This window comes from Saccopteryx bilineata, chromosome 1 (genome assembly GCF_036850765.1).
Source record: "Saccopteryx bilineata isolate mSacBil1 chromosome 1, mSacBil1_pri_phased_curated, whole genome shotgun sequence".
NCBI classification, from domain to species: domain Eukaryota; kingdom Metazoa; phylum Chordata; class Mammalia; order Chiroptera; family Emballonuridae; genus Saccopteryx; species Saccopteryx bilineata.
This window is the reverse complement of record NC_089490.1, coordinates 185,838,995-185,852,209: the sequence shown is the minus strand read 5'-3', so window position 1 is coordinate 185,852,209 and position 13,215 is coordinate 185,838,995. Positions and strand designations below refer to the sequence as shown.

At 38.3% G+C, this 13,215-nt stretch overlaps 1 protein-coding gene across 1 annotated transcript in view; it reads left to right on the top strand.

Annotated features, from left to right (window-relative positions):
- EDNRA (endothelin receptor type A) overlaps window positions 1-12,600 on the top strand; it is a 52,729-nt gene extending 40,129 nt beyond the window's left edge. Inside the window, exons 5-8 of the mRNA XM_066281272.1 lie at window positions 1,638-1,790; window positions 8,127-8,260; window positions 8,665-8,773; window positions 10,168-12,600. Of these exons, the coding sequence (XP_066137369.1) occupies window positions 1,638-1,790; window positions 8,127-8,260; window positions 8,665-8,773; window positions 10,168-10,308 (537 nt within the window). The 3' untranslated portion in view covers window positions 10,309-12,600. The remainder of the gene's footprint in view (window positions 1-1,637; window positions 1,791-8,126; window positions 8,261-8,664; window positions 8,774-10,167) is intronic.
- The last annotated feature ends 615 nt before the right edge of the window (window positions 12,601-13,215 follow it).

Sequence of the window (13,215 nt, the reverse complement as noted above, 5' to 3'; positions counted from 1 at the left end):
CACCAGCCAGTAATGAACCAGAAAGAAGGGGGCACAAATTGAATAGGGTACTTAAAGAAGGGTTTGTGTTGCACTTAAACAAAAAGACTCCTGTTATTTTCTGTTTGTTTTGCAGTTCCATACAGAAATCTTTCTACAGTGTGATGTGGACAGGGAAATATTTGTATAAACAGATCTGCATAAACAAACTTCTTTATGAGTTTGTACTTAACCTGAGGATAAAATTCAGGGGTCGGTGAACTTGAATAAAAAAGAAAGTACATGTTTATTTTCACTGACTTCTACGTGAAATTTATTATTAAATATAGGCAACAAACAGTACCATGATTTTTTCCACTAATAGAAATAACACATTTTCATAGCATATAACCTTGGTATAATAATTGAAATATCATTGCCACTCATCATTCTTCAACATTCTGATCGTTATCAGAACCACCATTAGATTTGTCATTTAATTTGCTAATAAACACCTATATCAGAATTTTATTTTTAATATTTTGATACTGTTTCTATGTAACTGGTTTCCATTGTGATCTTACATATTTTATGCATGTAAAAGTATTATCTCAGAAAGGATGAAAGTCTCCACCAGACTTCCAAAGGGGTCTATGGCATAAAAATAGTTAAGAACCTCTGCCCAGAACTACTTTCCTCAGGAACCATTTATAGATTATTTTAATAAACATGCTATAAATGTAGCCCACTGTGCCTCTTTCTATATTCAGAAACTGTCTAGTTTTTCAGAGAGCAGCATGACTAGTTTTTACTGTGGGAACTGAGATATCACAGGAGGCTGCATTATCCATAGTAAGTACACAGTCTAAAGAAACGGAATAAGGACAAGAAAAGCATTTCTTCCCAAGTTGAAAACTAATTTAATGGGAAGAAGAATGTAGATATAATTTTCCCATTTCCATTTTTATAAAGTATTACATTTTCTTCTTTAAAAACACATAAGTCCTGCCCACAGGGAGATAATGTTAAATATGCCTTCAGATAAGGTACTTTGTCCTGATAGTTTCCAGGTGGTAAGTATTAAAAGCGAGTGAGAAGGGGCATGACTATTGATGGCTCAAACTGGCTGGCTGCGAGGTCACATAGCAGGCATACCAGGCAAAGGGTTAACTCCCAGTAACCAAAGCTACACAGATAAGCCATTCATAACCTTCCCTTTTTCCAAACAAGATATTCACAGTAAGTTCCATATTAGATCACATTGTGACCATAATAGTCAAAAGTAAACCGGACACTAGCAAAAGTTTGAGGCTCATAAATAAAGATAAATATATATTCTGTGTGTCTTAGAATCATGTTTTATGAGCTTTGGAAGGGAATTCTTTTTATTGATTAGGGCTCTTTCATTGTATAATGAAAAGCAACTGCAGTTTATAAAAAGTATCTTTGTCAGGGTAATTCTTTTTTAGATGCAGCTTATTCATGTGCTATTTCATAAAGCCAAGATCATTTCTAGAGTTTTCCATTTCATTGAGTTTTGAGCACCTCCCCCATGTCCATTACCACAACCAGAGTGCATGACTATACAAACATATCTGCAAACATGACAACTTTAAAGCTCCCAGAAGCACTGCACGGGTCCTTCGTGTTATAAAGCCCCTCCTTTTCTGCATTTACAGTTCTACAAAAATGTGAAGGACTGGTGGCTCTTTGGGTTCTACTTCTGCATGCCCTTGGTGTGCACCGCAATCTTCTACACCCTCATGACTTGTGAGATGTTAAACAGAAGGAATGGCAGCTTGAGAATTGCGCTCAGTGAACATCTTAAACAGGTAAATGTAATAAGATTATGAAAATCTGGCCGAGACTGGTTTGTCCTTGACAGCAAAAGACCTAAGAACTATATCTCACAGATTTAGCCTGGTTTTTTTAAAAATAAAAATACTGTCTTATTTGTTTGCATGTCTTGTTTTCTTTATAGTTAGAGTATTAAGAATTTCTGCTGTGAAATAGGGAGTCTACCTGGAGGCCGGGCCCAAACAGAGAGGAACTATTCATTTATTTTGCCAAGAGTATACTGACCATGTGTGTTTGTGTGTGTATACACAGACTTTGGCTTGGAACTGTGCCAGGACAGAAAAGAAGCATGTGACTGTCTCCCCTAGGAGGCTTTGCAACCTTGTTATGGAAATAAAATGCAAACATGGAAACAACTGGAAAATAGGATCACAAAATGCAGCAAAAGTTGTGCTATAGAAAGCCAAGGAGGGTATGAGATTAAGTCGTGGAGAAGCTGTTCACGGCTGAGGAGATTGAATTGTTCATGGAAGGTAAATGGGTTTGATAGGAAAGAAGACAACAGAGGGTATTGCAGGTACAAAGATAGAAGTCCAGTTATAACATGACATGGGCACCACCAATTTGGGGAGTGAGAAAGGGGATGAACCTCATTAGAGCAACATCAACAACATCGGAGGTGAGACTCTTGACAGGAAATAGGATTAGGTATATAAGAAAAGGACAGCCCTGGCCGGTTGGCTCAGCGGTAGAGCGTCGGCCTAGCGTGCGGAGGACCCGGGTTCGATTCCCGGCCAGGGCACATAGGAGAAGCGCCCATTTGCTTCTCCACCCCTCCGCCGCGCCTTCCTCTCTGTCTCTCTCTTCCCCTCCCGCAGCCAAGGCTCCATTGGAGCAAAAGATGGCCCGGGCGCTGGGGATGGCTCTGTGGCCTCTGCCCCAGGCGCTAGAGTGGCTCTGGTCGCAATATGGCGACACCCAGGAGGGTCGCAACATGGCGACGCCCAGGATGGGCAGAGCATCGCCCCCTGGTGGGCAGAGCGTCGCCCCCTGGTGGGCATGCCGGGTGGATCCCGGTCGGGCGCATGCGGGAGTCTGTCTGACTGTCTCTCCCTGTTTCCAGCTTCAGAAAAGATGAGAAAAAAAAAAAAAAAATTAAAAAAAAAAAAAAAAAAGAAAAGGACAAACTTTGGAGAAACCAAAGTTCTAGAACAGGGGTCGGGAACCTTTTTGGCTGAGAGAGCCATGAACGCCACATATTTTAAAATGTAATTCCGTGAGAGCCATATAACGACCCGTGTATGTTACGCATTATCCAATTAAAATCTGGTGTCCCGGAGGACAGCTGTGATTGGCTCCACCCACCCGCAACCATGAACATGAACAGTAGGAAATCAATGGATTGTAATACATGAGAATGTTTTATATTTTTAACATTATTTCTTATTAAAGATTTGTCTGCTAGCCAGATGCAGCCATCAAAAGAGCCACATCTGGCTCACGAGCCATAGATTCCTGACCCCTGTTCTAGAATGAATGTGAATATGTTAATAGGAGGCTGTTGTTGGTCCCTCCAGAGCAGCAAACAGAGCAGAGAAAGCTTTGAGTTTTAGAGGGTAAAACTTAGTTTTATACTTGCTGGCTCTTTGGCATTGGAAAAATTGCTTAAACTTTCTGAGCTTCTAGTCCAGTGGTTCTCAAACTTTTTGAAGTCGGGGCCCATTTAAAATCCTACAAATAATTGTAGGCACACTATATACAAATTTCTGAGAAATGTTATAATAATTAAGCCAAATATTAATATATATATATAAAGTCCAAGCAGCATTTGTGATAATTAAACAAAATAAATACAACAAAATTAAATTTATTCTGACATTAAATGTTAGAATTTTTATGTTACATTTTTTTTGAGTTATGCTATTTAGAATTCATAAAAAAGAGGGGTTAAAAAATTTTTTAAATGACAAAAAAGTTATCTTTTTATATATATGAATACATTCCTAGTAACATTTAGTAAATTTGGCAGATCCCAGGGCAAATGTGTTAAGTTATTTCATTCTTGTGTTGATGAGAAACATGAACCTGATGTGTCCTAGTGATTTCTTCAATGTTTGGGCATATATTTGAAAGGCAAACTCTCATTTTCTCATCAATACATTGAAGAATTCCTCTCTTTTTACTCTTAATTGTGTTGAGGGTAAAAAATCCTAATTCACATAAATAGGATGTTGAAAATTGTAGTAAAATGTTCAAAGCTTTTTTAGATATTGCCACATATTCTTCTTTGATAGAATCCAAAAGGTTTCAAGAGACAATTCTTATGTTTAATCATCAATCCAAAACCCCCACCATATATATCATCTTAACTTTATACCAAACAAAGGATAGAAGAAACTTGCCTCCAGTCTTTCCAGGGAACATGGGGGGTAGTGTAAACAATCCAGCACCACAGCTTAACAGCCGTTTGCAACCTAAACAGGCAAGTGAGGTGGGACTTGGGCAGACTGTCAGCTTACAGCCAATTCCCCACACCTCTGTCCTCCAGAAATCTAAACTCCAAAAACCCTGTTGGTTTTGTGGTCCCCAACAGGCACATATTTCTCTGGAATACCATAGGGCACAACTGGAAATCTTCTAGGGTGCACCAGTGCACCCTGGCGAACATGTTGAGAACCACTGTCCTAGTCTCTCATAAAATGTATATAATAACACATCAAAGAGGTTACCTAATGCATGTAAGGTGTCTAATAGAATCCTACTCATGGCCCTGGCCAGTTTTCTCAGTGGTAGAGTGTCGTTCTGGCTTATGGAAGTTCCCCATTCAATTCCCAATCAGAGCACACAGGAGAAACAACCATTTGCTTCTCCTCCCTTCCCCCTCCCCCTTTTCTCTCTCCTTCTCTCTCTCTTCCCCTCCTGCAGCCATTGCTTGATTGATTCGAGAGTGTTGGCCTCAGGTGCTGTGGATGCCTCCATGCAGCTTCCTCCTCAGATGCTAAAAATAGCTCGGTTACAAGCATGGGCCCCAGATGGGCAGAGCATTGGTCCTAGATGGTAGTCGCTAGGTGGATCCTGGTCAGGGCACATATGGGAGTCTGTTTCTATATCTCCCTTCCTCTCACTAAATTAAAAAAAAAAAGAATATAACTCATAGTAAGAACTCAAAAAATGTTCATAGATATTAACATAAAGAGTAAAAATAGGACTGTAGGTGAGTTCTAAGCAGTGGTGAGATTCAAATAATTTAACAACCAATTCTCTGCCCTAATGACCACTTTAAGTATAAAAAATGATATACTAAAAGGTAGTTTATCATTTCAAGCATTTAATACTTAAATAAGAACAATAAAAGAGGCATACAAAACTAGATTATGTTATAAGAGTTTTAAAATACTAATGAAAAAATATTAAATAATACCTGACAAAAAACAATAAAACTGTTATTTAAGATATTTCCATATTGCTTCTTGATTGGCGTCCTCACTTGCAATTCTTTCTCACCTGTGGACAGAGTGAACATTACTACAGGCGCTTAGAATATGCTGCTGCACAGATGAACATTAAAATAGAGTAAGAAATGTAAATTTGTGATTTCCACATTGGGCGGCTGCCCAGACACCCACCTTAGAGAGAACCCTCTCTCTACAAGTGTCATTTTAACAACAGGTTTGCCAAACTCAAAAAAAATTAGGTATCAGTCCTGCTGAACTGGTGTGAACCAGCTGAATCCCATCACTGGTTCTAAGTCTCAACAGAGAAAGACACGCAACCATTGCAAAAATTAATGTGAGTTGTTGATGGAGCCTGAAATCTTCCCTGTATAATTATCAGACACAAGCATCATTTTTCATCAGCAACTCTTTTCAACTACTGTACTGATTTTTCTGAGCTTCAGCTCCTTGTCTGTAAATTGGGCATAATAGTATCAACATCAATGTTGTTATAGGAATCAAAGGAATTACAAATGAAATAAAGTAATTCATTTGTAGAAATCTAACATGCCATACAAATGATAGCTATTATTGTGTACTGAAATTTAACAGGAAAATTATATTAAGAAACTTCAGTATGACTTTGTTCAGGCATGAAAATTTCAAGTACTACAGATGTGAAATATAGTAAGCAAGTATTACCTCTCATTTCTACAATGGAATTAATTAGACTAGATTGTGAAAACAGTGTATTAAATGTCAATTTTTGTGTCAGCACCATGAAAAGCCTGTTTCTTACAAGTGGTATTTGCTCTGAAAATAATTAAACAGGGACTGGAACAATAATAATATGATGCCGCATCACATTTATATACCATTTTTTAAGGTTTTGTAGAACATTTTCTTGGAGGAATCATTGCTTATTTGATTCCTCTGAGCATGCTATCAGATAGTCAAGACAGACATTAAGCTTATTATACAGGTGGTTAAGAGACTGACTTAACCAAATAGAAATTAGGACCTAGGACTTGATCCTCATGCTGTAGACATTCCCTTGTGTCATTCTTTAAGCTCTGGAGCAGGTCTAAGAGCAGAGGAGCAAGCCTGATGGGAAGGCGTTCACATGGACAGTGGGAGCCAGCTCAGAGTGCAGGGCCCTGCCACCCTTTGACTAGTATCCTCCTGGGCTCTTGGCCTCGCTACTTACATGGTTTCTCAAATTTCTCTGCATTGTACTAACAACAACTTTATCAGTTAGGAATTGTGTTTGGATGCGAGTAGCAGAAAACTCAAAATAACGTTGAGTAGACCAAGGAGGGGTTCATCATTCCCCCACAGAAAGAAGTTCAGATGTCACTGGTTCCATGGTGAAGGGACTCTTAGCAGCGGTCTGCTGTTCTGCTGACCTTTCATTCAGTATTATAAGACAGAAGCTACAGCTCTACCCTTATATCTGATTTCCAGAAGGAAGGGGAAGGACATAGATCTCAAGAGTGTGTGTGTACCAAAGGAGTATCACCCACTTTTAAACAGTTTTATGGAAATCTCACACAACAATGTCTACTTAATCTAATTGGTCAGGTGGCCTTTTAGATGATCAGGCCAGGCTCCCACACTGTTATAACAAAATCAAGAATCTGACTCACAGCAGGTAAAATAGACTGGATACTGGGTAAGCAAATAGTAGCTTGTCATGACATTGTATTAATACTACCTTTTAAAAGGGTTACCCTCTTTGAAGGTAAGCTCAGGGGAGGTAACCTCCCTCTAATACCCTTTTTTATTTTTCTGGACACAGTCTATCCATGTACACAAAATGACCCTTTAAAATGATCCCCCCTTCCTGCAGATTAGAATCCTTTATTTCTCTCGATCATAGCTCACTTTATGTGTTCTCTGAAGCATATCCCAGCCAGCCCATAGCTCCAAAAGATTCAAGAACTCCCAGTTCTTTGAGTTAGAGTAGCAATTTCTGATTACTGTCCCAAAGTCTTTTTAAATGACTCTACTAATCATGTGGGTTTGTTGTAGGCTTTCTATACCTAATGCTATATACTTTGGGCTGAACCAGCACTACCCTTCCAAACCCTGTTTTCAATCAGTTTTATTTTGACATTAACTGATCCCAGTTACAAACAAGTTACATTTTATGTTCCTAGTTAGGCTTCTAAATGTATGCACTATAATACTCAAGGATAATGCACACAAATGACTAGTTGCTGATAATTCTTAACCTATGGTTTTTCTAATCCTGTGCAGACTTGAAAGTATGTAAACCTTTAACTGAAGTCAGCCCAGGGTCAGCATGTCCCAGCCTTCCTGATATCAGCCTTGCTGATAATCCTTTACCCTTACCTCTCTGTTTGCAAAGAGTATATCCTTGGGAAATGCATACCGTTAATAAAGGAATTTTAAAAGCAAAAATATCCCAGTGCAAGCTTTCTTGAAGATCAATAAATGGAGAAAACATATTGCTGGGTTTTTTCCTTTGCTGTTTCCTATTTCCATTTTGTTTTCCAAATGCCTTTGCAGATTTGTCCATTCTTTATCATGGTGCTGTCATTAATGCTAGTTACCTGTTATTGAGGCTTTTAGCTAATGCTTTCTCCTGTATATTCAAAACACACACACACACACACACCACACACTCAGCCACAGTGCAGGCTCCATTCTAGCCAGTTCCCAATTCTTCCTACCATAGAACCTCTGCCCTGCTCCTAATAACCAGCCCAAAGCCACCATCCTTCCAGCAGCTGCCCAAAAGAATCATAACACACCCTTGATCATGAAGTTGGACTCCAGATCTTACCGAGGTGAAGGCACTGTGAGGCAGCTTGTTCTGGCTCCTCTTTCAGTTGTTTTTTCCCCGCTAGTTCTATGACCACATGGAAAAACTTTAAACTTACTGTACTTTTTTTTTTTCTCATTTTCCTTTAGCGTCGGGAAGTGGCAAAAACAGTTTTCTGCTTGGTTGTAATTTTTGCTCTTTGCTGGTTCCCTCTTCATTTGAGCCGTATTTTGAAGAAAACTGTGTATGATGAGAAGGACAAGAACCGATGTGAATTACTTAGGTATGATCTTATGTACCCATTAGGAAATTGGAGTTTTCTCTGATTTTCACATTTATGATACTTTTATAGAACCATCTAGTTTATATTCTCATTAGCTCTGAAAATTAAAACTGCAAAGTTGATTATTTTTTCATTAGCTGACATAGCCCATAACTGGTCCCAAAATTTGTACAAGCCATGTCTACAATCTGGCTGCTCCTCTCCTGAGCTTGTGCATAATAGTGGCAGGTGAATGTCTGCAGAACTGAAGCTGCCATTTAAACAAGGACTTGAGAAAAGTTCTGACTGCTACCTGTAAGAAATGGCTTCTGGGCAAGAAAAATGCTTATTTCATGGATAAATGCTAGTTTGCAGTTTTAAAAACATTATGTTCTAATTATCTACTCTATTTTCTTTTGCTCTAGTTTCTTGCTGCTCATGGATTACATCAGTATTAACTTGGCAACTATGAATTCATGTATAAACCCAATAGCTCTATATTTTGTGAGCAAGAAATTTAAAAATTGTTTTCAGGTAAGACTGTTCTGCAGGTATTTTTAAGGGCAACCAAATAAGTGTATTAAGTAGCCAACAGACATGGCTAAGTCCAGCTGTAAATACTACTTTCATCAGCTATACTTTTCAGTAGAGAAGTGAAAATTATATTTTATGAACCAGAAAGATGGTCAGATTGTCAGCATAAGAGAAAAGCAGTATCTATTCAGACAACAACATATTCAGATGTTAAAATTAAAAATAACTAACTTAATAATATGCCAATTTAGTGCCCTCCTTTAAAAAGAAATGCTCAAGTGTGAGCTCCAGGCCACATAAATTACATAAGACTCATTTCTTCCTTATACTGTTTTAGACTTTAACAACAGTCTCAATGAAATATAAATTCTATTGTTAAGAAAACTCTCGCTAAATACTACTTATTAGTATATTTAATAATAGCCTCTTTAAGGAAAGTAAATGCTTTTGCTCTGGAAATCTGAACTGTTACTACATTTGAAATCAATTTTCTTCTGTTCCTCAGACCTCCTCGTAGCTAAGCCAGCCCATGGCCTTCAGAAGCTCCATGGACTTCTTACTGATGAGTCATTTTTCCTGGAATGATTTTAGCATAGAGTTAATCCAAACTGGATTCTGTTATCTCTAGCCAGGACATTAGTTCATGGTACATATTAGGAAGCATTGCATAGAGGTCAAGGGAGCAGGCTCTGGAAGCAAACAATCTTGACTTACACTGTACCTCTGCACTGACCCAGGTCTGGAGATGGTCCTCCTGCTTTCTTAGTTTGCTGGTCTGAAAAATCAGACAATGACAGTATCTATCTCATAAGTAGGATCCAATGGGTTAATATATGTTAAGCACTGGAAACAACAGTAAGTGGTCAGTATGAGTTTATTATTATTTGGGATAGAGTGGACAAGGAAAACACAGCGACTGCCTCCATGGAACTTACCATCTAAAAGGAGACAGACATATACTTACCAAGGCTCATACGAATAGATGAAACTTGCTGGTGTCATATAAGTTGGTAGAAGAGCACTTCCCACCTCAGGCTGTGAGCATCAGCTGAGGTGCATGAGGCAGAGAGCCTCACCGGTGGTGCACATTGAAGTCCAAGCCCCCCACTCACACCCACCCCACGTCATAGAGCACTCTCCCTCTGGCCAAACCTACCTTCCTTCCTCTTTGACTTGGTGAATAGAATTAAAACAAGAAACAAGAGATCTGTTTCTCTGGACTAGAATGGACAGTTGAGCTTCTGCCTAGAGATTACAGACTTCACACCCTAGATTACTATTAAGACTCACATTCTGTCCTCAAATGCATGTGGACAATTACCCCTTCTTTTCCTGCATTATTCTGGGACCAGGGTGGTAAGCTCATGTCATTTAGCATCTCTTCCTCCTCCCAGTCTTGCCTCTGCTGCTGCTGTTACCGGTCCAAAAGTCTGATGACCTCGGTCCCCATGAATGGAACTAGCATCCAGTGGAAGAACCACGAACAAAACAACCACAACACAGAGAGGAGCAGCCACAAGGACAGTATAAACTGAACATCTTAAGAAACATTCATCAATATTCCTTCAAATCATATTGAAGGGAAAAAAATCACACAGCATCTATGTCTCCAGAAGTCTCTTCTCCCATGACTCAGACCCACCCCCAGAAACTGCTTTCCAAAACATCAGAGAATGCATCGGTTTATAGCCACAAATTCAATGACTTTTACTTCTTTAATTTATCTAACTTACATATTCTGCATGTTATATTCAGCACTAAAACATGGTAAGTGTTGGAAGGGGAAAGGGAGACTGTTAGATGAAACCATAAGGATATTTGCTACGTTTGCATGTAAATAGTTTTCAAGTGCATGACTAGCTTTCACGGCCATTCCGTCAGATGTTCAATGAGAACTGGTCACCATGGAAGCCTAGAGATTATGAAACAGAGATATATTTTTAAATATGCAGTTTTTTGTTGTTGTTTCCAAACACAGTATTGGCTTAAGTCACCTTTATTTGAAATGCCATTCAGTGCCAGTATTTTTAAACAACATAGTAGCCTAAAATAATTATTTGAGCTTATTTACACATACTTTGTAAAAGAAAAAAAGAAAAGTAAATAAAAGTAAAACAAAATTTAGGTGAACAATTTGGTTAATATTTCTCGTGTCGCTATATTATTTTTAAAACATAAATTCTCAAGCTGCAACAAAGACGGACACTACCACACAGACCATAACCACACCTGGCAGTTGAATAGCTGCTATTTAAAGAGTTTTTAAGAATCTGGGTTTTTTAATGGTTTATTGGAGGAGATTCTCAACATATTTTTATGTTAAATTTTAAAATAATTCTTGAATCAAGAGTTCTATTTTTCATAAGTTCAATCTTTTTTTAATACCTTTTATGTAAAGTCAATATCATACATCAAAATTTAAATGTGCACATCATTTAACTAGACCCAAGACTTTCAGTGCCTTGCCTAAAAGTCTAAAGCACACCTAGGAGAAAAGGATTGAATGTTTTTAAAAGATTTAGAAATTTTTATTGAGGTTTTTTAGTAACAGTAACACATATATGTGTGTATATGCATACATATGTACATATATACACATATGTATATGTATGTATATATATCTATATAGTATACATATCACCTCATATTATCTTCATTTGTCTTAAATCTTAACTGGCAGTAAGACTTTTTTGGTCATTCTCTTTTCCACATGGGAATCATCATTTCGAAGTGGCCAGTTGAGTTTATCATTTCAATGAAATATAATGACCCCCAAAGGCCATCATGAACTATGGTCTCCAGGTTTCCTTTGTGAACTTAAACACCTCCCCCACCCACTACTCATACGGTCACCATTTCAAAGGGCTCAAAGTGACTTTGGCTGAGCATTTCCCAAGATGTTTACAGACTGTGAGTATAGCAAAAAATCTTTTCCTGTGTGTATATAAATATATATACAATTGTACATATCTTTTAGCCAATTTTCCTGTTATCTCTGTGGAGTGTTTGTGTGTGTGATATATGCATGAGTGTGATGGTATGTGTGGACTTATGTAATCTAATAATAATGCCCTGCAGTTGTGCCAGAGCACACACTCTGTGAGGAATCTGGGTGGTTGTTTATCATGACAATTGGCCTCAGTCAGTTTTTATCTATGTGCTCATAAAGCTTGTAACTACGTCACCATTACAAACGGGGGAGGCAGCACGGAAGGGGAAGGTTAGGGTTTAGCAGTAGGGTTTTGTTTGGTTGGTTTTATAAAATAGTATTTGAGGTTGTGTATTTTTCTGTGCTGGAACCAAAGTCATTGAACTTTGAAGTGTAATATTGTCCTAATCCTCATCTGAACTTGGGGATGAGGTTGACAAGTGGTCTGATGTTTGATGGTAAATTAGCTATAATGTGTTGGGCTATGTTTGAGCACAGTCACGTACAAAATGACATCAGGCTCCAGTTGACCCCACTGCAGAGCCCCAATTCCATTACTCCACTGGTGGACCACATGTAGTGACATACACTCAGAATGTCAGCCATATATTAACAGCATTTTGTTTAAACAACTGTCTTTATGTTTAAGTTGCTTTGTCTCTTGCATGTGAAGAATGCATTTTATAAGTTCAGAAAGTCATAGATTTCTGAATAACCATACAGGCTTCCGTGTACATTTTGTTTATGGACTGGTAAGGAACTATGGTTTACTAGTAGGACTGTTTCCAGTTTCTACCTTTGTTACATCCTTCCAAGTAAAACTGTATAAATGAGCCAAAAGCCAATGCCCTGCATTGGCAGTGGCCCGTAAGTATAAAATAAAGTTTACAGAAGCCTTGCAAGTGTCTCTTCATTTTCACATAGTTCTTCCAAGAAAATGTCTGTTACACAATGCCTGTCGTAAACTTCTCCCTGGTAATAATAGCCAGGCAGGCAACTTCATTTCGGGTACTTCCTAACTGTGCTGTATTCTCAACTTACATTGTTGTGCTGAACACATAACTCTTATGCATTTCTTCATTCACCTTTCCAATAAATTCGAGCATCTACTATGCCCCAGGAATTCTTCTGTGTACTAGGGTTATAGCAGTGAAAAAAAAAACAAGCAAAGTTCCTGCTCTAATGGAGCTTGAATTCCAGAGAAAGGAATTCGACATTAAATAATCACAGTCCATAAACAATATGCCAGGTGAATAATGGAGGAATAGATTCACATGTATTCAACTGCTTATTTAACATCACCAATTGGATGGGTAACAGACCTACTCTACCTAATCTAAGCTCCTGATATGCCTCTGACTTGTTCCACCATAATATCCCCCTGCTTATGTATTAGTCAAGGTTCTCCAGAGAAACAGAGCCAATATACATAAGAGAAGATTTATTGTGGGAATTGGCTCATGTGATTACAAGGCTGAGATATGCTATCATCTGCCGTCTGCAAGCTGGAGAA